The 26,652-nt window shown below is 38.4% G+C and overlaps 1 protein-coding gene across 4 annotated transcripts in view; it reads left to right on the top strand.

Annotated features, from left to right (window-relative positions):
- The window catches only part of utrn (utrophin), a gene marked incomplete at its 3' end in the record, with an annotated part of 231,004 nt that overhangs the window by 119,979 nt on the left and 84,373 nt on the right, over window positions 1-26,652 (top strand). For all 4 annotated transcript variants that reach the window (XM_079588189.1, XM_079588190.1, XM_079588188.1 and 1 more), the window contains exons 53-54: window positions 17,244-17,416; window positions 19,880-20,036. In XM_079588189.1, the coding sequence (XP_079444315.1) occupies window positions 17,244-17,416; window positions 19,880-20,036 (330 nt within the window). The remainder of the gene's footprint in view (window positions 1-17,243; window positions 17,417-19,879; window positions 20,037-26,652) is intronic.

Raw genomic sequence — 26,652 nt, 5'->3', positions numbered from 1 at the left:
ATTATTCAAGAACCGCTATAAAGACAAAACAATGTTACCTTAAATTATACGTTTATCTCTGTAAAGCTGCTTTGAAACAATCTACATTGTTAAAAGCACTATATAAATGAAGATGACTTGACTTGAACCAGACTTTTTAAATGTTGAGCAGATCTAGACAGGTGGAGCTGGGGAGGTGGAGGGGTTCAGAGGATCTCTGAAAGCAGGACTAGCTTACAGCAAACAATGAACCAGACTCTTTAAATGTTGCGCAACACTACTGTGAAGCATGTAAGCCATGTAGCAGATTTAGGCAGGTGGAGCTGGGGAGGAGGAGGGGTTCAGAGGATCTCTGATACTGCACTACAAGACACAACATCCACGCAGAAATCCTGTTTAGTCAATGATTCAGGCAGCATCTAGTCTTGACACCTGGAGGAAGGTCCTCGAACGAGTTTGACGTCAGAATGTGGTTTGTTTGAATACGAGGCTTCGGTTACAGATTACGGTTGGTTTGGGTCAGTCAGGTCTAATATGGGTTTGATGGCATAGAGTTTGGAATAATTAACTTTTATTTATTTATTTAAGTCTCTTGTACTCTCCAAGGCTGCATTTAATTGATCAGAAATGCAGTAAAAATAGAGCTATGTGAGGACTGCTGTCAAACTTTCCAGGTTTTCAGACCACATGTGAAAGAAGCCCTAATATATACAGTGCATCAGAAAGTCTATTGATTTCAGTAAGCATCCAAATCAGTTCCATTTCCGACATGGCTCTATCCACACCCTCAAAACACATCTAATGTTGTGCCGACCGTGCCGACCTGTCAAGCGCACCGGCAGAGCTAGTGTCTGCTGTCAGTGAGAGTCCTTATACTGTCTCTCTGTCAATCTGGATGTTCTGGGATCTCGTCTTTAATTATGAATGTTTGTCCATCTGCTCTTAAAATAAAGATCACTATCATTTCACCGATGTTACCTCTGACAGGAAATAACAGCATCTGTCACGTGACCTTTACAGCACCCGTGTGTGTGTGTGTGTGTGTGTTTTGACAAGTCTGCAATATGTCCGCTGTTGTAAGTCATTGTTCTTGATGATCCTAGGTTAATATATTTATATATATATATATATATATATATATATATAAAGTCTCTTATGTTCACCAAAGCTGTTTTGTATGTGAATAGTAATGTAATTTATTCCTGTGTTGTATGCCATGATTACCTCAAAAAAATACACTAATCCTACAGTAAATATGGATATCCTATATTATGCTTGTGTTGTATTATTATTTTTAGTTTGTTTAGTTGGTCTAGTGCTAACTGCTAAGGCGAGACGCCACAGGCTAATGTTTTTTATGCATCTGTCAATTTTGAGATTTTGGGCTTTTTGCTTTTCATAGTGTTTTTATAGAGTGACCAGTGGAAAGAAAACATCCAAAATGCACTTTTACTGTATTTTTTAGAGCACTTTATCTATTTGCGTCTGCAGATTTCAAGTACAGTATAGCCTATCTTTTAAAGGCCGTTTTCTCAAAATGAGTTTTTCCTCCTACATTGAGCCAGAAATCTCCAGTTCAGCACTTACAAACACCAAACAGTTTTATTCTTATCTATATCCTGAAGGTTTTTACGAAGGGGTTTGTTAAAATATAATTTTCCTGATTTTATACATGAAAATGTATTTATTTCTGGCTGTCGACCGTGTTTCAGAGTGAAACAGAGATATCCAAAAATCCCTTTGTAAAAAAACTTTGACTCTAATATATCAAAAATAGAAACATGAATTTTGATCTGATGTTTAGATTTTTGTTCTAGAAATGTACGTAAATTATTGCATATTTGATTAGATAACGCCTCATTTGCATATTTAAACATAACATTTCAGAAAACTTGTAATCCAAAAAATGTTTGCAAATATTAATGTAATCAACCAACTGGTGAATGATGGTGATATTTATTAAATTTTTTTTTTTTTTGCCCTATTCACCTGGGGTGTTGCCTTGATGTCTGATTGTCACACACACACACACACACACACGCGCACGCATTGAGCTGTTGTTCAGGAAAGCACACGGGTCTGATAAGCGTGCGCTGCAGGGAGGGGCGAGCTCCTCTATTACTGAGGAATTTGGCGCTGTGATGGCGGGTTGATACAGAGACCCACACAAATGATCAGGGAGAACGCCAGAGAAAAGCATTACTGTAAATCTGATGCAAAGTGTGTGTGTGTGTGTGTGTGTGTTGGCTTAAACAGTTTTCCAAGTCACTCTTTTGATCACCCATTTTATCGTTCTTCCTCGATGACTCTAAAGCAGTGTTTCTTCAGCTGCTTCACAAAGTGGATACTTAATAGACATATAGAAAATGCACAATATATGCAAATGATTCATATTTAGATTTTTTTGAATTTCTGATCTAAATACTTTACTGCAGTTTTGAGTGTCTACGATCTGAAAAAGGTTGACACTCTCAGCGCTGAATCTGCTGTTCTGACTCGGTTTCCAGCACATGTGTAATGCAGCCAGTCGGACCGCAGTTCAAGCGCTTCTCGACAGATGAGAGACGCAACATAGGCTTTATTATTATTTATTATTGATGTGTTTGAAGTGGACTACAAAATACTAATACATGTGATGTATCCAAAATCAAATATTTCCCTACTATAAAGTAGGCGAAAAACAGTTAGTCAAAAAAGTAGTCGGTCCAAATGCATAGTATACAAAAAACAATATGTGAAAAGTCCCCAGATGATCTTCTACTTCCGGTGGGAATCTGAAGTGTGCATACGCTGGACACATCGCTATCCCATGATGCCACGGGAGAGGAGTTATGAGTGACAGAGAAATGACGCAACTGAAGATAGATCACATGATAATGACAACATGGCGAATGTAGTACGTTCAGATTACATTCATACTACACACATTCATACTACTACTACTACTACTACACACATTCATACTACACACATTCATACTACTACTACTACTACTACACACATTCATACTACACACATTCATACTACTACTACACGCATTCATACTACTACTACTACTACTACACACATTCATACTACACACATTCATACTACTACTACACACATTCATACTACTACTACACACATTCATACTACACACATTCATACTACACACATTCATACTACTACTACACACATTCATACTACTACTACACACATTCATACTACTACTACACACATTCATACTACACACATTCATACTACACACATTCATACTACTACTACTACACACATTCATACTACACACATTCATACTACTACTACTACCACACACATTCATACTACTACTACTACACACATTCATACTACTTCTACACACATTCATACTACACTCATTCATACTACTACTACACACATTCATACTACTTCTACACACATTCATACTACACTCATTCATACTACTACAACACACATTCATACTACTACTACACTCATTCATACTACACACATTCATACTACTACTACACACATTCATACTACTACTACACTCATTCATACTACACACATTCATACTACACTCATTCATACTACTACTACACACATTCATACTACTACTACACACATTCATACTACACTCATTCATACTACTACTACACACATTCATACTACTTCTACACACATTCATACTACACTCATTCATACTACTACAACACACATTCATACTACTACTACACTCATTCATACTACACACATTCATACTACTACTACACACATTCATACTACTACTACACTCATTCATACTACACACATTCATACTACACTCATTCATACTACTACTACACACATTCATACTACTACTACACACATTCATACTACACTCATTCATACTACTACTACACACATTCATACTACTTCTACACACATTCATACTACACTCATTCATACTACTACAACACACATTCATACTACTACTACACTCATTCATACTACACACATTCATACTACTACTACACACATTCATACTACTACTACACTCATTCATACTACACACATTCATACTACACTCATTCATACTACTACTACACACATTCATACTACTACTACACACATTCATACTACACTCATTCATACTACTTCTACACACATTCATACTACACTCATTCATACTATTACTACACACATTCATACTACTACTACACACATTCATACTACTACTACACACATTCATACTACTACACACATTCATACTACACACATTCATACTACTACTACTATACACATTCATACTACACACATTCATACTACTACTACACACATTCATACTACTACTACTACTACACACATTCATACTACTACTACACACATTCATACTACACACATTCATACTACTACTACACACATTCATACTACTACTACTACTACACACATTCATACTACACACATTCATACTACTACTACACACATTCATACTACTACTACTACTACTACACACATTCATACTACACACATTCATACTACTACTACACACATTCATACTACTACTACTACACACATTCATACTACACACATTCATACTACTACTACACACATTCATACTACACACATTCATACTACACACATTCATACTACTACTACACACATTCATACTACACACATTCATACTACTACTACTACACACATTCATACTACTACTACACACATTCATACTACTACTACACTCATTCATACTACTACTACTACTACACACATTCATACTACACACATTCATACTACTACTACACACATTCATACTACTACTATACACATTCATACTACTACTACACACATTCATACTACTACTACACACATTCATACTACTACTACTACACACATTCATACTACTACTACTACACACATTCATACTACTACTACACACATTCATACTACTACTACACACATTCATACTACTACTACTACACACATTCATACTACTACTACTACACACATTCATACTACTACTATACACATTCATACTACTACTACACACATTCATACTACACACATTCATACTACTACTACACACATTCATACTACTACTACTACACACATTCATACTACACACATTCATACTACTACTACTACACACATTCATACTACACACATTCATACTACTACTACTACCACACACATTCATACTACTACTACTACACACATTCATACTACTACTTCACACATTCATACTACTACTGCACACATTCATACTACTACTACACACATTCATACTACTACTTCACACATTCATACTACTACTGCACACATTCATACTACTACTACACACATTCATACTACTACTACACACATTCATACTACTACTACACACATTCATACTACTACTACACACATTCATACTACTACTACACACATTCATACTACTACTTCACACATTCATACTACTACTGCACACATTCATACTACTACTACACACATTCATACTACTACTACACACATTCATACTACTACTACACACATTCATACTACTACTACACTCATTCATACTACACACATTCATACTACTACTACACACATTCATACTACACACATTCATACTACTACTACACACATTCATACTACTACTACACACATTCATACTACTACTGCACACATTCATACTACTACTACACACATTCATACTACTACTACACACATTCATACTACTACTTCACACATTCATACTACTACTACACTCATTCATACTACACACATTCATACTACTACTACACACATTCATACTACACACATTCATACTACTACTACACACATTCATACTACTACTACACACATTCATACTACATAGAGCATACTTTTTTATTGGTCGTGAAGTAAATTCATATTCAAGTGTAGTACCTACATACCGATAGTATTGGATTCCGGACACACAAACCAAATCTTTGCTCTAATAACTGGTGTTATTGTGGTTCTGGTGTGGTGTCTAGACGCTGCTCGTGTCGGTTCTTCCACAGATCTGCTGAGGGTCTTACGGCTCCATAACTACAGGAATATTGATATTAGTCATATGTCATTATGCTGCTCACACAGGCCTTACACTTGCTCTCAGAGATGTCAGGTTTGCTCAGCGTTGATAAAAGGAACATTATTGTTACTCCTCAGTTGTGAGTGGATCAAAGGTGGCACTTGTCCAAAAAAAGTGAGAAGCCCTGCCGTGGAATAACGATAGAAACAATAGAAACTGAAATATGCAGTTTCTGAACATTCAACTTTCAAATGATATCACATGATGAATGATCTGCTGTTGGCTTCACTTTATTTTAAGGTGTCCTTGTTACAGTGTGATTCTACATTTGAGTGCTGAGTAATATTAACTAACTACATGTGGTTCGGGTTTTGTTTATGATTAGTTGCATGCAATTTTGCATAATTTAGCATGTGTAACAGACACTGTAAAATAACCAAATGAAGACATTAAAGGAAATTATTTATTAGTTCCAGGACATGTGATGAATGATTTATCAGAAATGAAACATGTTTTGAAGCAGTTTAAATGTTTTAATTATTAATTGTTTTGGTTTCACTTAATTTTAAGGTGTCCTTGTTACAGTGTAATTCTACAATTATGTATTACTTTTGTCAGCCATTTTTCTTTACATTTAGTCTTAGTCCTGTGTCAAATGTACTTTTAAGTTTTAATTTTCATATTTTATATTTCATTTTTCATATTTCTATCAAGTCAACCTTTCCTGTTTTTGTTTAGTCAAAGAAAACTTCACATTTGTATATGGTGCATAATGTTTAAACTGATAATAATGATCATTTTGCCCAAAATTATAATCACAATAATTGTAGTCATTTGAGAAATTTATGTTTACATTTCATCAGAATTATTGCACTTTCAAGCACAAGTTAAGAGAATATCCAATCATACGCATTATTTATTTGACCTCATCTAGTGTAGCCTACTGATTTATTATAAGCTATTTATCATAAATGAACACTCTACATTTAAAAGAAAAACTGGTTTAAAAAAAAGAAAGAAACTCAGAAATTTAAAATATTAATTTCAATAATTCCAAATTACATTAATGTTTTTCTATTAAAACAACAGCAAAAAAACACTGTGTGTGTGTGTGTGTGTAAACAGTTTTCCAAGTCACTCTTTTTATCATCCATTTTATTGTTCATCCTTGATGGCTTCTGTCTTTGCTTCTGTCTCGTGTGTGTGTGTGTGTGTGTGTGTGTGTGTGTGTGTGTGTGTGTGTGTGTGTGTGTGTGTGTGTACGTGCGTGCGTGCGTGCGTGCGTGCGTGCGTGTGTGTGTGTGTGTGTGTGTGTGTGTGTGTGGTAGAGAGAAACTCTACCGCTGCTGGAAGTTGTTTTTGGTCATGGTGAATTCTTTGAATTGTTGTTTCCAAATATAAAAGAGCTTCGTTCAGACAAACTGCCTTACAACGTGAATACGTAATGCTCTGTTGCTAAGGGCGAGAGGTTATACCAGTTCATGTGATGTCTTTTTAATGTTTTAGTGATTGCTAGAACACATCATTACCTCAAATGGCATATCTGCTTTATTTGAGGACAGGACGATACATGTGATCACAAATACACACATCTGCAAGGCGTCTTCAGATGGATCACTAATAGATTGTGTTGAGCATCAGTCGTGTGTTTGCTTCGTGTAGTTTAGTCACACACCAGGGAAAGATGTGGGGAAATTGCTTTAAATACATTGCAATTGCAGTCAGTTTATTCAGTTTTGTCAGATTTGGGGACATTGTCAGGGTCTCTGTGAGTCTTAAAATGTCTTAATTTGCACTTACACATATTAAAATGGCCTTAAATCAGAGCAGAAAGTCATAAATTCATAAAGTCATGGCATTAAATGTTGCATGCATTGCAAAAAATGAATAATTCCTCTGTATTTTTGTACAAGTTTTCCCATGCAAGTATCTACACAAGTTTAAATCAAGATTAATTTACTTGAGATGCAAACGTAAAATGAAGTCTTGAAAAATGTAATGAAATGAATTGAGTTTATGCTTAAAACAAGAACAAATATCTGTCAAAACTTCTAAATTAAGCTGATTTTCCTGAGCGCATTGGCAGATATTTGTTCTTGTTTTAGTCATAAACTGAATTTTGATCAATTTCACAGAAAACAAGACTTCATATTTCATGTAATTTTACCTCTGAAGTAAATATCTTGATTTAGGAAGCTTAAGAATCTGTTTTCCAGTTTGATCAGTAAAAAATATGTCCGTACTGTAGTGGTTTTGAGCAAAACTACTCAAGCAATATCTGTTGGAAGATGTATTTTCAAACTCTGAAGTGTTTCTCCTTAAACACACATTTAGACAACACATCGATGTATTGAGTTTCCTTCCATTTATTTCTTAAAAAGGTCTTAAACAAGTCTTACACTTACCTTCGTAAAATCTGCAGAAACCCTGTCATTATCCACAAGATATAGTGAACTAAACACACACACACACACACACACCACTATCAGTGAGGGACAGATGTGGACTGGACTCAGATGTTTGTTAAGTACCTGCACATAAATCTGCTCCATCACAGCTAACAAGATTAAAGTGTGTGTGTGTGCGTGTGTGTGTGTGTGTGTGTGTGTGTGTGTGTGTGTGTGTGTGTGTGTGTGTGTGTGTGTGTGTGTGTGTGTGTGTGTGTGTGTGTGTGTGTGTGTGTGTGTGTGTGTGTGTGTGTGTGTGTGTGTGTGCGCGCACACATTCTCCTAATGAAGTTAAAGCGTTCAGTGGTCGTGTTGAAACATGGTTTGAATGTCCGTGAGTCTTCAGCTCAAACTTTGATTGATCAGTTTTCCCAGCGTATCTCTTCCCATAGTTCCCAGTTCCCGTTCACCCTCTTATTTCACATCTCGCCCTCTGGGTTCTGTGTTGTTCTCCAGCCAGTGTCTTGAAGCGTCCCCGCTGAGCGCTAATGTTTCCGAGTGTGTTTATTCCACTCGTTCGTAATCATCTGCATTACTTTTGTTTGCGTCAACAAGCATTCTCATGTATTAACTCATGAACTATTATGTGTTACACATATTCATATCCTGATTTGATTGTAATCCAGCAGGGTTTGTTTACTCTCTCTCTCTCACACACACACACACACACACACACACACACACACACACACACACACACACACACACACGCACATCAAACGTGCCGCTCTGGATATTCATTATGTAAATGCACTAATGAAGTAAAGGCACTTCAAAGAGGTTTGCTCATGAATATTCGCAATTGTCTTCTGTCTTTGCTTCTGTCTCACGCGTGTGTGTGTGTGTGTGTGTGTGTGTGTGTGTGTGTGTGTGTGTGTGTGTGTGTGTGTGTTCGGGCCACATGGCCCCTGACATGCTGACTTTATGTATTTAGACAAGCTAAAAAAGAGCCCATATGTACGTTCTGAATTTCAAAGGAAGCGTAACACACACTCACACACACTTTGAGGAGCTCCAAGTGAGGCTGTTTAACTCCCGAGCGCTGCAGAGAATAGAGGAGGTGGTGATATCTAAAGGAAATGTGAAATATTGGTGACAATTGATAAAAAAATAGAAGCACACATGTGAAAGATGTGAGCATGAGAGAGTGATTTTTACTGTATTTGTCAGTCGGACGTGTTTCAGTCGAACTCAAAGGTCGATGATGAACCGAGAGCTTCGAGAGCAGAGCGATTCCAGGATAGTGTGTGTGTGTGTGTTTCGAACAGAAGTGTGTTCCTCTGAGAGTGTTTGCTGCAGTATCTACATGCCTCTGTGTTTGCTGGAGTGTGTTACAATATCTGCGGCATCACTACATGTACACTGTAAAAAGTCATCAGTTGACTTAACTAAAAAAAAAGTGAGGAATCCCGTTGCCTTAAATTGAGTAAAAAAACTTAATGCATAATTGAACAAATTAATTTATGTGAAATTGTGAAGTTCACATAACTCGATTTTTTCAATTACGCATGAAGTTTGTTTACCTAATCATTTAAAGGCAGTGGGTTTCCTCACATTTTTATAGTCCCCCTGTGGTGAAAATCCAGTTTTTAATGTTGTTTACGTGTCTATGTGGTGTGTTTAATATGCTTTAAGACAAGCCGTGTGTAAATTCATAAGTGGACAGCATGGCTGAGTATCTTCTGCTTAAAACTGCAGTGAACCAAAGACAGTCTCAAAAACACGGTGTGAAATCACTGGTGTTTCTGACGTCACAAACTACCTTGTAACCAATCAGATCAACGTGTGATTAAACGTATTTTTTATTATTTTTAAGTGTTTGCGTATTTGTTCTTGTTTTATTTTGTTTTTATCTATATTTTTTATTCTTGTAGCACTATGAGATTTGATGTCAAATGTATAGTGCAGTATAAATAAAATTCATGATGATCGTCAACCAGTGGATCTCTGAGTGAGTGAGTGAGTGGAGGCGGGGCTCATTTGCATATTCATAGAACCGCGTATACTAAATGAGGCAAGGGTGTCGAGTTACATTCAAGATATTTTAAGCCATGAAGATTTTTTTTTTTCAAGGAAAAAAAAAACTTTTAAATATGTATTTTGGTGATGAAAGATGAGTTTTAAGGGATACAATTATTGACAATTACAGAGGGATTTTAAGTCAACTGATCACTTTTTACAGTCGACCTGCTTTAGGCTGCAGTATCTGTAATATGTATCCGCACATGGCAAAATCTGCAAGTTGTCTCTATATACTGTATACACACATATATATATATATATATATATATATATATATATATTGTATATTGACTGTATAGTTAATCTCACCAGACACTTTATTAGCTATAGAGCTGGTAAGTCCCGCCCCCTCCGTAAAACCCCGCTGGACCTCAAAGTTGAAAAAGCGTCAATGCAAGTGGATGGGAGAAAATAATTATTTTCTGGTCCCGTTTGAATTGTGCCATGAATGTGAACATATGTTGTCTGTGAATTTTTTATATAATCTTTCATGTTACAAGTTTGACAGTATATGGTATGATTCGTCGGCTAGCAGTTGTGGAAAAGACATAACGAGAAAGACTACATGTCGCCTATGTGACGTCACCCCATAAAGTTGACTTACCCGTGATTTTCGCCAACCTCAACGATTTTGTCCTCTCCCTGAAAGAAGGCGGTGAAGTGCACCAAAGACACAGCCATGTCTAGCGGGATCCGTGAGCTAGAGCCGTGAGCTAGTGGTGTTGACGTTTCAAACGCGTCGACAGCAGCGAAGAGTTGTAGTCCACAAAGTGCTCTCACACAAAGTCTACCCGTATCAAACTTCTACCCGCTAAATTGTAGCATTCTTCACACGAAAGATTATATAAAAAATTCACAGACAACATATGTTCACATTCATGGCACAATTCAAACGGGACCAGAAAATAATTATTTTCTCCCATTCACTTGCATTGACGGTTTTTCAACTTTGAGGTCCAGCGGGGTTTTACGGAGGGGCGGGACTTACCAGCTCTATACCTGTTCAACTGCTTGTTCATGCAAATATCTAATCAGCCAATCACATGGCAGCAACTCAATGCATGTAGGTATGTAGACATGATCAAGAAGATCTGCTGAAGTTCAGACTGAGCATCAGAATGAGGAAGACATGAGATTTAAGTGAGTTTGAACGTGGCCTGGTTGTTGGTGCTGGACGGGCTGGTCTGAGTATTGCAGAAACTGCTGATCTACTGGGATTGTCATTCACAATCATAGAGAACGGTCTGGAAAAAGAGAAAATATCCAGTTGTGTGGGTGAAAATGGTCAGAGGTCAGAGGAGAGTGACCGGGCTGCTGATAGAAAGGCAACAGTAACTCAAATAAACACTCGTTACAACCCTTGAAGCAGACGTGACACTGTTTTGCTGGACTTTACATGCATATCACAAATATGTGTTGTTATATATTCGAATATAACAAATATATTATACACTAGTGCATGTTTCAGTAATTAGTGACACATTTCTGCAATATGTGTAATATATCAGCAGTTTATTGCTGTGTATGTTGCTGTAATTAATCACAATATCTACAATGTTTCACTTTGCTGCTGCAATACGTCACAATAATTCCCAATATCCACAAAATGCCACTGTCCCGTGTCACAATAGACACAGTATTGACAGAGATGTCAGTATGTCACTGCAGTAAGTCACAATAGTCACTAAAATGTTGGATGTTAGAAAGTTCAACTTTCGATGGTGTGTGTGTGTGATTTAGTTGAGTGATTGAGATGTTTATCAGATGTGTGTGTACACAAATATGAGTTCAAATGGAGGATGATTCTCTAGATGGCATCACATGTTGTGTTGTCACGTTTTATCTCTCTCTCTCGCTCATATTCTGCAGACTTTCACAGATGCTCAAGTTGCTGCGATACTTCATAAAACATTGTCTTTCCCGCCTTCACCTTCTAGTCGTACATTCTTCTCTTTCATTTTCGACACTGTGCTCCCTCTCTTTCATGGTGGGGCCCTACAGGAAGTGTGTGTGTGTGTGTTAGTTCGGAGTGGAGGAAAAGAGGAGGGGAAACAGAGGATGCTGAATAAAATAATAAACAGCTGCCACTGGAGGGAAAGAGAGAGAGAGAGAGAGAGGGAGGGAAAAGTGAACTGGGAGCCAGCAGTCAGAGAAGAACAAGAGGAGAGGCCACTGACTGAAGAAAGGTGGACCGCCGGAAAGAGTTTCAGGGAAACTTTGGGGAAGTTCTGGAAAAGTGTCTCAAGCTCCCCGACTCTTACATCTCAGGAGTTTCTTGAAGTGCTTCGTTGAGGACTTGTGAACGCAAAGATGAAGGGCGTCACATTCACAGCTCTGCTTCTGGCCTGTCCTCGTGTCTAGATATGGAGGTGTTCTCCTCGAGATCAGATGTTCACCGTTCTTCTCGCCTATCCGAGTGTGTGTTTTCTGCAGTCCTGCTGTTCTCCTCCTCTGGCCGCCGGCATGAACCGCACAGAGGCTCTTTGACACGGGTAATTGCCTACGAACGCTTGCCCGAGGGTCACAGGAACAAGACTCTTTCTGTGCGCGTCTGTACCAGAGCGCATGCGAGATCTTTGTGAGTTAAAGCAGCGAAGTCATCTCTAAGATCACGGAACCAACAGCTGGATATTAGGCTGAGCTCCTCCAGCACCCAGGCCTTCACCTCACGCCGTCCTGAACCCGGCCGAGACCCTTCACGCCGTCCTGAACCCGGCCGAGACCCTTCACGCCGTCCTGAACCCGGCCGAGACCCTTCACACACTGGAGCATGCGGATCCCGGCTCCGAGCCACGGATGTTCAGCACAGGCGCTGGCAGACGGTGAAGCCGGGACGTGCTCCTGCTCGTCCACAGATGTTCCCGCATGTAATCAGCCGGACCCCCAGATGAGGCTGATCCGCTGCCTGGCTTCTCTCCGGCTTCGGCGCTTTGTAATGTAGACAGAGATCATGATGATCGGTCTGAACTTCAGCTTGCAGGAGTTGCTGGAGAAGTTCGAGGAGGTATTTTTTTAGGTTTGCGATTGTTTTGAATTGGCAGGTCTGGATCACAAAGTTGCACAAGTGGCGCACGCACGTGTAAACCGGCAGTTTCTCATCGGTTTGTTGGTGATTATATCAGGAACTTCAACATAATAGATCGTTAGGAACGAACCAATAAAGTAACAATTCTGGTTACACATTATTTTAAGTGGTTTCAATGTAATTACACAAATAAGTTATGAGTAATATTAATAAACATCATGTACTTTACCGGGTTTTTATCATTCAATTTAATTGTATGGAACTTTATTTTACACCGTCCTTGTTACATATGTTACATGTACTTACTATAGTAATAACAGTAAATTATGCATGATTACATGCAACTAACTCTTAACCCTATCCTAACCCTGTTGTTAATTAATATTACTCGGTTCTTAAATATATAAGTACAATGTAAAATTGCACTTCTTAAAATAAAGTGCAACCAAAAAATGCATTACTTCAAATAAAAAAGCATGAACAAATATAACAAAATGGGTAACACTTTATTTGTGTCCTTATTACATGTAGTTAGTATAGTAATTACTATAACTATAAACTATTGTGCATAATTACACGCAACTAACCCCAAACCCTAACCCTATAGTTAGTACATGTAGTCAATTAATATTACTTAAATGTACAATTACATTGTAACACGGATACCTTAAAATTAAATGTAACAAATTTTCTTTAATGTATTTTATTTAGCTGACATGACAACATTTTTCTTTGTTGTTTAGTTCGAGTTTAAGTACTAGAATATATACAAATAAATAAACAAACTTTATAATAACTATAAAGAAATAAAAAAAAAACGAATAAAATGACAAAAATAAAACAAAATACTATAACTTTAGCTAAAATGAAAGTGAAAAATAGTTTTACATCGAATTTAAAATGGTAACTCAGAAACGATAAATAGTATCAACGATAGTAAAATAACACTGATGCAAATAACGTGGGTTTGGGTTTTGGAAAATACACTGTACTGGACACTGTAAAATAAAATGTTTCTTAAATTCAAGTTGATAAGGCAGTAATAATGATAATTATTATACATGACTAATACATATCTAATATACAAATGTATGCTATAGATGTTCTTAATTGGATAGTTTGACACTTATTCAAACGGCTCGAATCAAACATCTACTCCAGTTCTGTGTCTTTAAAACATTTAGCATCAGAGGTTTATCTTGACCGCCATAAGTTATCTTTTCCCTCCAGAACTCAATCTGGCGACACATGTGCAAAAGTGTTCTCTTTAAACCACTACAAATAAAACATGAGGAACAAAATCACATTTGTGTGACCGTCCACTAAACGCGGTTTTGTCTCGTGTATAGTCTTGTGTATATATTGCTATGAGTGTCACAATGATCTCTTTCTCACTCATATGCAGGAGAAAAAACTATATGGAAATGTCCTGTAGAGAATGTCCTGCACGCTCTGATCTGTGAACTATCCCGATCATGTCCTCGATCAGACACTCGGCCTCGGGTTACTGGACCGTTAGTCACTCCGGACAAAAGTGTGTGTTATCTGTGTAATAACTGCTTCTGGGAAAGAGAGGGCTTTCAAAACACACTCGGCTTGAAGAGCATCTCCCACCTGTGGAAGTGTGTGTTTGCGTGTGTGTGTGTGTGTGTGTTAGTTAGTCGATGAGGATGCTGACGTCGTCAACCAACAGGGACCTCTCTCTCTCTCTCTCTCTCTCTCTCTCTCTCTCTCTCTCTCTCTCTCTCTCTCTCTCTCTCTCTCTCTCTCTCTCTCTCTCTCTCTCTCTCTCTCTCTCTCTCTCTCTCTCTCTCTCTCTCTGGTTAAGTCTGGTTAAATAAAAGCACACTGAACGACAGCTCTAGGGACTCTTTATGATCGAGAAGCAATTATTTAACTTTATTAACGAGAAAAGCTTTTTTTTATTGCCGCGTTTATAGGTCAGACTGCCAGATGAGGGAGTTTTAGTGTGTGGCTGAATTGATCACAGTTAAATATTTCATTAAGAACTATAACAGATGAAGTGCAGAGACGAGGGTTCGCAGTGAAACGTGCAGTGTGCTGGGGTTACAGGGGAGATGTGTGCATGTGAATATCATGTACACGTATTACTTAAACCATAGTCTAAAATTAGACCGCATGACCTGTTTACAGTCTGTCCACTGACCACTTGATGCATATTGCAGTTATAAATGACAATAATCGTACAAAATTGGCTGACTATGTATATTCTGCGGGATGGGAGCCTGTTTACCGTTTACCAGACTGCATCTTTTGCATCAGACACTGGATCTTCCAAAGTCTGTGAGATTCGTGGCATCACATCTTTGAAAGATTTCACGTTTGTTTTGGAGTTTTGTTTTGTTTAGTTTTACAAAGTGTGTAAGTTTTGTGGCATCAAATCTCAAAGATTTCAAGTTTGCTTTGGAGTTTTGTTTTTAGTTCATATTTTTTTGGTTAAGTTTAATTAGTGTTTTTTTGTGAGGGTTGTGGCATCAAATCTTTGAACCATTTCAAGTTTGTTTTAACTTGAACTAAACTAAACTAAGTTTTTAGTTTAGTTTAGTTTAGTGTTTTGGTTTTGTTCGTGTGTGAGGTTCGTGGCATCAAATCTTTGTAATATTTAATTTGGTTTTGTGTTGTTTTACTAAATATTTTGTTGGCTGGGGACTTTCTGTTTCCAGTAATATCGATGTTCATGAACACAACTATCTATGTCACTTAAGTCAGAATGTAAGTCACTTTATTGATCCGTCAATCTTACAATCTTGAGTTCACAGGCCAGAAAATAAAATCTGTATATGAATTGTTTACCTCTTTATTTTCTGGTCTGTGTGAACTGATCTGTCTTTCTATTGGGACCTTCAACAGAACACACCACATTATACTTTCTGTGTTGTCTCGGCAGCGTACAGTTATGTACAGCTGCTGTGTGTATTCATTGGTATTCTTGTGTGTTTTCTTTTAAGGAGTGACAGAGAGAGAGAGTTTGTTAAATTGCAGAGAGCACTTTGTAAATGAACTGGACAAGACCCAACCCTCCGTTCTGTCCTCTACTCAACATGCCTCGACCGGCCACATTCAAACAAGCTTTATTAGCATGACGATGCTGCAGTATTTCCAAAACCCACATAAATATATACTTTGACTATCAGTGTATTATGTCAGAAATAACCGCACAAGAACCACAGGCATCCTATCACCAGTCTATCGATGTTGATGTATTATAGATACCCAGAGTGACATTAGCTAGTTTAGCTGTATGGCAGCAATGACACATTTGATTGACAGGAAATGCTTGAAGAGTAAACGTTCAAGGCATTTTTATATTACTATTTGGTATTAAATATGATGCAGGTTGTGATAAATTGTGTGTTATCATCATAGGTAGGTGGTACTGTGTTATGAAACGAATGAAAACTGAACCTTAAAATCTACTGAAATGAAGAAGAAAAAGTAAAAAAGACATTATGAATATATTTAGATAAAATCTATCTACCATAATACTGAAACTAAGTGACTAGTTTGTGTGCTCAGTATCTTCATGTGCGCTTTCACAAGTATGGTGTGTGTGTGTGTGTGTGTGTGTGTGTGTGTGTGTGTGTGTGGAGAGGTTCTGTATCAGACTGACAGCTTTAATTGCGTATTTGTCTCCCAGCGGAGAAGGTGCGGAAGCATCTCTTCCTTTGTTGATTTATTTAGCTTTACCTTTAACGAATCCACATAATGAAGGTGATAACGGTGCAATTAAAGCAATCTCTGTCTCCCTCTGTGTGTGTAGGACATCCAGGCGGAGATCGAGGCTCATAATGATGTTTTCAGGAGCGTGGAGGGGAATAAGATGAAGATGGTGAAGGCTCTGGGGAACTCGGAGGAGGCAGTATTTCTCCAGCAGAGACTGGATGACATGAACCAGCGCTGGAACGACCTGAAGGCCAAATCTGCCAATATACGGTCAGTCACACTCAAACACCTCGAGTTCAAGTGCACACGCTAATGTTAAGGTCACTTGAAAATCATCACACGAGTCACTGGTGGAGCCGCGTTTCTGTTATCTTGTCAAACTGAGCAGCTGTGTGTGTGTGTGTCATAGTTGTAGTATATGTGTGTGCCATTTTAAAGGGTAAAATGGACTAACAGGTGTGTGTGTGTGTGTGTGTGTGTGTGTGTGTGTGTGTGTGTGTGTGTGTGTGTGTGTGTGTGTGTGTGTGTGTGTGTGTGTGTGTGTGTGTGTGTGTGTGTGAGTGAGTGAGAGGACAACAATGTAATTGTGTGCTCTAATGTTAAATCTAATTAGGCACTAATTAGTGAACATGCATAATTACAAGTCTTGCTGATGCGTTCATTTACATACACCAGGGCTTGACACTTACTTTTTTCCCAAGGTGCAAGCTGGAAAAATTAGGGGCACATTCAAAACTTTTAGGGATGCGATGTAAATGTATCAAAATATGTTTTCATTTTAATAAAAATTCAGGACTTTTAACTCTTTCCCCACCAATATATTTTGTTTTTAAACTACCAGCAACTACCAGCGTTTTTGATCATTTTCACAAGTTTCATGGCCCTCAGAATATTTTGTTGTATATCTGAACATGCAATATATCAAAAAAGACTTGTTTTATCAACACTTGTATGTGGGTGTGTTTCATAAAAAAAGCAATTTTTTAACAAAAAGCTGTGTTTTTTTTCACAGACTACAATGTGCATAAGCAATGCTTTTATCTCTTTCTGCTCTTTTTTATCTGTGTTTTGATCCAGAGACTCTGTACTATTTTAGAAGATGCATAACAGCGCCCCCTACCGTATAACAGTGAAAACACGGAAAGACAGACGTGTCACGTGTTGTCTTACAACCGTCTGCATCAACTGGGGCAACCTGGTCAAACTCACATGCCTGAGGCTTTCTAGTAATCCTGAAGTCTTTGATTCTGTTTGTCCATCCCCAAATTTTAGACCTCTTAAAATGATAATTGAGATGTTTGTTACATCATTTAAGATATTCAAGACTTTTTATAATCTTAAATTGCGTTAAGCTTTTTTTAAGGACCTTCTGGACACTATATAATACACCAAACGTATTGGGACACCTGACCAACAGGGACTGTAATGACGTCACATTATAAATACATACACATTAATATGGAGTTGGTCCCCCCTTCACGGCTACAACAGCTTCCACTCTTCTGGGAAGGCTTTCCAAGAGATTGTGGAGTTTTTCTGTGGATATTTTTTGCCCATTTATCCAGTAGCACATTTGGTCAGGCATTGATGTTGGACTCACAATCTCCATTCCTGTTCATCCCAAAGGTGTAGATGGGGTTGAGGTCAGGACTATGTGCCGGCGAGTCAAGTTCCTCCACACCAAACTCATCCAACCATGTCTTTATGGACCTTGTATTGTACAGTCATGCTGGAGTAGAAAAATGCCAATTGGAAGCATAGCATCATTGGTATGCTGAAGCCAGTGGTGTAGTCTACGTGATACGCAGGTATACGCCGTATACCCACTAGGAAATGCCAAGTATTTCCGTATACCCACTAAAAAAAGCGTGAGGATGCGTAACAACTTCGTTTTGTGACAGAACTTTCACACTTTCATTCATAAATTCACCGCGTCTGTGTTTGCAATGGACACAGATCAAATCGCGTGAATATTATATTATATATTATAAACTCACAGTATACTCACTACAAAAAACTAGACTACACCACTGGCTGAAGCATTAAGACTTCCCTACACTGGAAGTAAGGGGCCAAGCCCAACCCCTGAAAAACAACCCCACACCAGTATCCCTCCTCCACCAAACTACAGTTGGCACAATACAGTCAGACAGGAAACGTTCTTCTGGATCCGCCAAACCCAGACTCATCCATCAGACTGCCAAACAGAGAAGTGTAATTTGTCAATCCACAGGACATGTTTCCACTGCTCCCTTGGCTGCGTGACTTACGCCACTTTATCCGACGCTTGGCACTGTAGTTGGCGGTGTGAGGCTCGGCCATTGAAACCCACTCCGTGAAGCTCCCGCCACACAGTTTTTGTGCTGATATTAATGCTAGTGGACGTTTGGCACTTCAGCTTTGAAATCTGCAGAGCTTTGGTGACTTCTACGCAGCACTTGGTGACCTTTGTGACTTTATGTGGTCTTCTGCTTCGTGGCTGAGTTGCTGCTGTACATTTTATAGTTTGCACACATCTATTTTTAGGCGCAAGTGCGAATGAAACGCTCACATTGTTGAGCTCTGCATTCTCACACACAGTTTCACCTGTTGCACTCATTTTCTACAGAGAAAGTTTGTTGGAAAGTTCTCCTGTTTAACTGTGTTTGTGGGAAAATCCTAATGCATTTCTAATCTTGCATCTTAATCTAGTAGTAAGGTTTGTATTATTGAAATGTTTAATCGTGTGTGCAGGGCTCATCTGGAGGCCAGTGCTGAGCGCTGGAACCGGCTTCTGTCAGTACTGGAGGAACTGGGGCGCTGGATCAGTGTGAAGGATGAGGAGCTGAATAAACAGATGCCCATCGGAGGAGACGTGCCCACACTACTGCAGCAGCAGATCCACTGCACGGTGAGAACACACACACACACACACACACACACACACACACACACGCATTATCTTGTCTCCCTCCATCTTGTGTACTTTGTCTTGGTTTCATCTCATCTTGTCTCCTCTCTCGCTTTTCAACTCAACTCCTCTCTCATCTCATTTTGTAACTTTCGCTCCCATATATTTATCTTCTTATTGTCTCTTCTCTTCTCTTCTCTTATTTCCTCTTCTCAGCTTGTCTCCAATTTTATATAATTTTTTTTCCTCTGGTCTCATTTCATCTCCTCTTATATCTGTATCATCCTGTCTCTTCTCTCTTCCTTGTTTTTCTTTGTCTCCCCTCTCCTCTCATCTTACATCTCCTCTTGTCTTGTCTCCTCTCCTCTTGTCGATATCATCTTGTTTCCTCTAATCTTCTTCATCTTCTTCATCTTGTCTCCTCTCCTCATTTCCTCTAATCTTCTTCATCTTCTCTCATGTTGTCTCCTCTCCTCTTGTTTCCTCTTGTCTCATCTCCTCTCGTCTCATCTCATCTTCTCTCCTCTCCCCTGGTCTTCTCTCATCTTGTCTCGTCTCATTTCATCTAGTCTCGTCTCATCTTGTCTCATCTCCTCTAGTCTCCTCTCATCTTGTCTCATCTCATCTCCTCTAGTCTCCTCTCATCTAGTCTCCTCTCATCTAGTCTCCTCTCATCTTGTCTCATCTCATCTCCTCTAGTCTTCTCTCATCTTGTCTCGTCTCATTTCATCTAGTCTCGTCTCATCTTGTCTCATCTCATCTCCTCTAGTCTCCTCTCATCTTGTCTCATCTCATCTCCTCTAGTCTCCTCTCCTCTAGTCTCCTCTCATCTTGTCTCATCTCATCTCCTCTAGTCTCCTCTCATCTAGTCTCCTCTCATCTTGTCTCATCTCATCTCCTCTAGTCTCCTCTCATCTTGTCTCATCTCATCTCCTCTAGTCTCCTCTCATCTTGTCTCATCTCATCTCCTCTAGTCTCCTCTCATCTTGTCTCATCTCATCTCCTCTAGTCTCCTCTCATCTTGTCTCGTCTCATCTCCTCTAGTCTCCTCTCATCTTGTCTCATCTCATCTCCTCTAGTCTCCTCTCATCTTGTCTCGTCTCATCTCCTCTAGTCTCCTCTCATCTCCTCTAGTCTCCTCTCATCTTGTCTCATCTCATCTCCTCTAGTCTCCTCTCATCTTGTCTCATCTCCTCTCATCTTGTCTCATCTCATCTCCTCTAGTCTCCTCTCATCTTGTCTCATCTCATTTCATCTCATCTTCTCTCCTCTCCTCTGGTCTTCTCTCATCTCGTCTCCTCTCATCTTTTCTCCTCTCATTTCATCTTGTCTCTCATCTCATCTTGTCTCCTCTCGTTTCATCTCGTCTCCTCTCATCTCCTCTGGTCTTCTCTCCTCTAGTCTCCTCTCATCTTGTCTCCTCTCATCTTGTCTCGTCTCATCTCCTCTGGTCTTCTCTTGTCTTGTCTTGTCTTGTCTCATCTCATATTGTCTCCTCTCATCTCATCTGGTCTTCTCTCATCTCATCTGGTCTTCTCTCATCTTGTCTTCTCTCGTCTCATCTCGTCTCTCGTCTCATCTCATCTTGTCTCCTCTCATCTCATCTGGTCTTCTCTCATATTGTCTCCTCTCCTTTTGTCTAATTTCCTCTCATCTCCTCTCCTCTCCTCTCCTCTCATCTCATCTCATCTCATCCCATCCCCTGTCTCATTTTGTCTCTTTTATTTCATCTTGTCTCTTCTTTCCATCGTTTTATCTTCAACACATTTTTTCCTCCATTCTCCGGCATTTCATTATCTCATCAGATTACCCGGCGGGGAATATTAGTGTTTATGCTACTCTGTTAAATCATCATATTGGGCAGTTATTTTCGGATCATGTGTTTGGAGCATGTGTCACAGAGTGTGTGTACAGCGCGTCACCGAAATGACAAATCACCAAAATGTGTCATTAACTGTCTGTGAGATAATAACGGTAATCAAACTGATAGCAGGCCTGAACAGAACAATCAGACCGTTTACCATCTCACCTTTAATCGAAAACATTTGAATCAGTGTTTGACTAACCCAGCATCACAAATAACGTTTTTAAATGTTTACATGCACAGATCCAGAGATGCGTCTGATAATTAAGACCTGTTTAAGGAGGTGTTGTGGCATGGTTAATCGACAATTCTGGCTTCTTTTTGCTGTTTGATTTAAGAATACCTACAGCGCTGAGAACACACCTGACAAAACCACCGCAGGGAATTATGGGAAGGTGGCAGGAAGGTTGAAACTGTAACGAGTCTGTGACAGTTTGGTTATGCTCTCTCTCTCTCTTGCTCAGACAGTTTGACTAATGATTCTCTTGAGCGAAGAGAAAGATTGCCCCCCCGTTTTGACTTTCTCCCACTCTCTCTCTCGCCGCCTCATCTTTTTCTCGGGCTCTGATAATAGATTGTCTTTGAGCCGGCTGCCCTGGTAAGAGCTTTAGCCGTGCGGGGACAAAACGCCAGGCCTTTTGAACACGTCACGGCTGATTAGTGTGCCGTGCCAAGCGGGCGGGACCAGGATAGAGCGCCCCAGAACACCAGATGGAAGTGAAAATGAATAATTTGTGTGAGGTCTGAGAGACTAAAAAGAGGCGAACACACTGTCTGTCTGCAAACTTCCAGTGATAAAGACACTGAGCCCGTTAGAGAGACGCCTCAATCGGAATGACCTTTATCCCGGGATTAATTGAGGTCATTCGATGAAACGGAAACTGTGGCTTTTCCATTTTGAAAAGGTGATTTCCTAAGTACATTTTCATATTGAATTAAATAATGTATGTTTTAATTGCATTGTGCAACCTCAGACTAAATTAATATATTTTTGGTTAATATATTAATAAATGTATGTTGTGATATAGTTATGCCTTTAGAAAGGTAACAGGGTTGACACTTTAATTTAATTTACACAATCGTCACAGTTTAATTTGACATTACAAGCCTTGTGCTCAAACCTTGAAGCTACGAAGGATAATTTGATGCTGGTACTTCCATAAAATGCCCAGTTTTAAAGCACTGTATCTGTTGTTTATGAATCAAAATCATGCTAAAAGGGTTGACATTGAGCTCATCTCCTTCTGACAATACAAGTAATATCAGATTGGATCAATCTGACAAAAAAGGAAACATTCGATTTTTAGCCTACTCAAATATTTATTTGTATTACTTTACTTTACTTTACTTTACTTTACTTTACTTTACTTTACTTTACTTTGCCTTACCTTACTTTACTTCACTTCACTTCACTTCACCTTACCTTACTTCACTTCACTTCACTTCACTTCACCTTACCTTACAGGAGAACTCTAGCGCAAAATGAACCTTTGGTCTAATTACACATTGTTACCTAGTCAACCGTTATCTGAGATTTGTTTTCATGATTATCGAATGTAAATAGTTTTATCTCTAAAAACAGTTTAGCCTATAACGCTAGTATAACGCTAGTATATGGGGCATGGAGTAATGACAAATAAAAATCGCTTGTTAATACCACTAACAAGGCTCAAAATAGCCCCACACTAACACGGTAGCATAATGAGGGTCCCTACCTTCAAACCGAAGCATTGAGAACTGTGTCAGTGTCCAGACAGTTTAATAAGAAGATATTTTATACATACAGTCAACTTCACGAATACAAGCAGAAGCCATCTTAGAAAAACAGACTCGATCAGTCGATCTACGAAACGCCGATCCAAATGCGCTGAACTGTGTAGAATCTCATATGGTCCAGCGCATTTGGATCGGTGGTTCGTAGATCGACTGATCGAGTCTGTTTTTCTAAGATGGCTTCTGCTTGTATTCGTGAAGTTGACTGTATGTATAAAATATCTTCTTATTAAACTGTCTGGACACTGTCAAAGTTCTCAATGCTTCGGTTTGAAGGTAGTGACCCTCATTATGCTACCGTGTTAGTGTGGGGCTATTTTGAGCCTTGTTAGTGGTATTAACAAGCGATTTTTATTTGTCATTACTCCATGCCCCATATACTAGCGTTATACTAGCGTTATAGGCTAAACTGTTTTTAGAGATAAAACTATTTACATTCGATAATCATGAAAACAAATCTCAGATAACGGTTGACTAGGTAACAATGTGTAATTAGACCAAAGGTTCATTTTGCGCTGGAGTTCTCCTTTACTTTACTTCACTTCACTTCACCTTACCTTACCTTACCTTACTTTACTTTACTTCATCTTACCTTACTTTACTTTACTTCACCTTACCTTACTTTACTTCACTTCACTTCACCTTACCTTACTTTACTTCACTTCACTTCACCTTACCTTACTTTACTTCACTTCACTTCACCTTACCTTACTTTACTTCACTTCACTTCACCTTACCTTACCTTACCTTACTTTACTTTACTTTACTTCATCTTACCTTACTTTACTTTACTTTACTTCACCTTACCTTACTTTACTTTACTTTACTTTACTTTACTTCACCTTACCTTACCTTACTTTACTTCACTTCACCTTACCTTACCTTACTTTACTTTACTTTACTTTACTTTACTTTACTTTACTTTACTTCACCTTACCTTACTTTACTTCACATTGCCTTCCTTTACATTACTTTACTTCACCTTACCTTACTTTACTTTACTTTACCTTGCCTTACTTTACTTTACTTCACCTTGCTTTACTTTACTTCACATTGCCTTACTTTACTTTACTTTACTTTACTTCACCTTACCTTACTTTACTTCACATTGCCTTCCTTTACTTTACTTTACTTCACCTTACCTTACTTTACTTCACCCTAACTTACTTTACTTTACTTTACCTTACCTTACTTTACTTTACTTCACCTTGCTTTACTTTACTTCACATTGCCTTACTTTACTTTACTTCACCTCACCTTACTTTACTTTACTTTACTTTACTTTACTTCACCTTACCTTACTTTACTTTACTTTACTTCACATTGCCTTACTTTACTTTACTTCACCTCACCTTACTTTACTTTACTTTACTTCACCTTGCTTTACTTTACTTCACATTGCCTTACTTTACTTTACTTCACCTTAACTTACTTTACTTTACTTTACCTTGCCTTACTTTACTTTACTTCACCTTGCCTTACTTTACTTCACCTTACCTTACTTTATTGCATTGACTATTACCAAAATGATAATAACAATAGGGTTGACATGTTTATCTGGGAACAAACATTTTTATTTGTTTACTAAAAGCTCATAAGGCAGCTCATATTTACACAAATGTATATGAAAAGTATAAAATTAACCTGTAAATATATATATATATATAAATATATGTCTGTTAGACTAGTATTACTTGAAAAGTGTTCTATTAGCTGGAGTACAACACTAATTTCTCTCCATGTTATAGATATTGAAAGTGTCTCTGTGTGTGTTGGGTTTCTGTTAGCATATTAATTTATGTAATTTTACCCACGCAGCATTCATTTGATCATTAGCGATAAAGTTTACAGAGCACTTGAGGACAGTTTCTCTGAATTCCCTCATCTTTTTGTCTCAGTAATGGTGTTTATTAATCATACATCTAATTATCCAATAGAAAAGCCTCCTTTATTGCAGCCATAATTAAAACTATCAATCACCGTTTTGGAAGGTCCTCTAAAAAAGGGTGTAATGCTAAAAAGCTTTTTACTGTAACAAGGAAAAACGACTTATGTAATATCAGAGACAATTTTTATCGACCTTTTAATAGAATAATTCAAAATGAAATTCGTCATTTACCCTCATATCATATGTTTTTCCTCAGAGGATTTAGCCGAATGTCCAAGCTGCTCTTTATCCATACAGTGACCATGGGCTGTCAAACTCCAGAAAGGGCAAAAAAAAAAAAAAAAAAAGCACTATAAATGTGGCATAAAAGTAGTTCATAAGCCTCTGGTTATTTAGTCCTCTGAATATGACAGCTTAATGCACAGAACAGACTGAAATTTATATGCACGCAGTTTCTAATTTTTCATGAAGCTGTTATATAACCACTATTATGCTGCATTAGTCACATCCCTGCAACAGTCTGGGCACAGAAATGTTGGAAAAAGTTTGAAAGTGTCTTTGCACTGATTGCTGTTACTTTGCCGGGCTCAGCTCTGTTGAATAATGGCAACATCTGTGTGATTTATCCTGATCATTTGGGTCTTGAATCCCCGGACTGATTAAAGCCGCCCGAGGCCTCAGACTTTTCTCTGACCTGCGACAGGAAAGAATGACCTCACTATGACTAATACAAATTCACTTGCGATTCACTCTGAAGATCATTTTATGCAGGCAGTAAAGAGATGAAAGACACTTAAAGCCCCACTGGAGTGCCTGGGATGATGCTTTGATGTCATTTCCACTGAAACAGGAAGCTGAGGCGGGACATTGAATGGCTCCTCCCCCTTTTCAAATAGCCAATAGCGTTTAGTTTACCTCACAGCACCATGGAAGCGAATCCGAGCGCTGGTGATACGGTCGATTCAATAGTAGAGGAGTGAATCAATTCTTGCCATTTCATTCTTAACCAAAGTACAGTTGGAAAACAGAATAAAACCGAACACACATCTCCAGCCCATATTGCTCCGTGACGGGTCAATGGTCGCTTTGGA

The sequence above is a fragment of the Phoxinus phoxinus genome, assembly GCF_949152265.1.
Source record: "Phoxinus phoxinus genome assembly, chromosome: 18".
NCBI classification, from domain to species: domain Eukaryota; kingdom Metazoa; phylum Chordata; class Actinopteri; order Cypriniformes; family Leuciscidae; genus Phoxinus; species Phoxinus phoxinus.
This window is presented reverse-complemented; position numbering and strand designations above follow the sequence as displayed.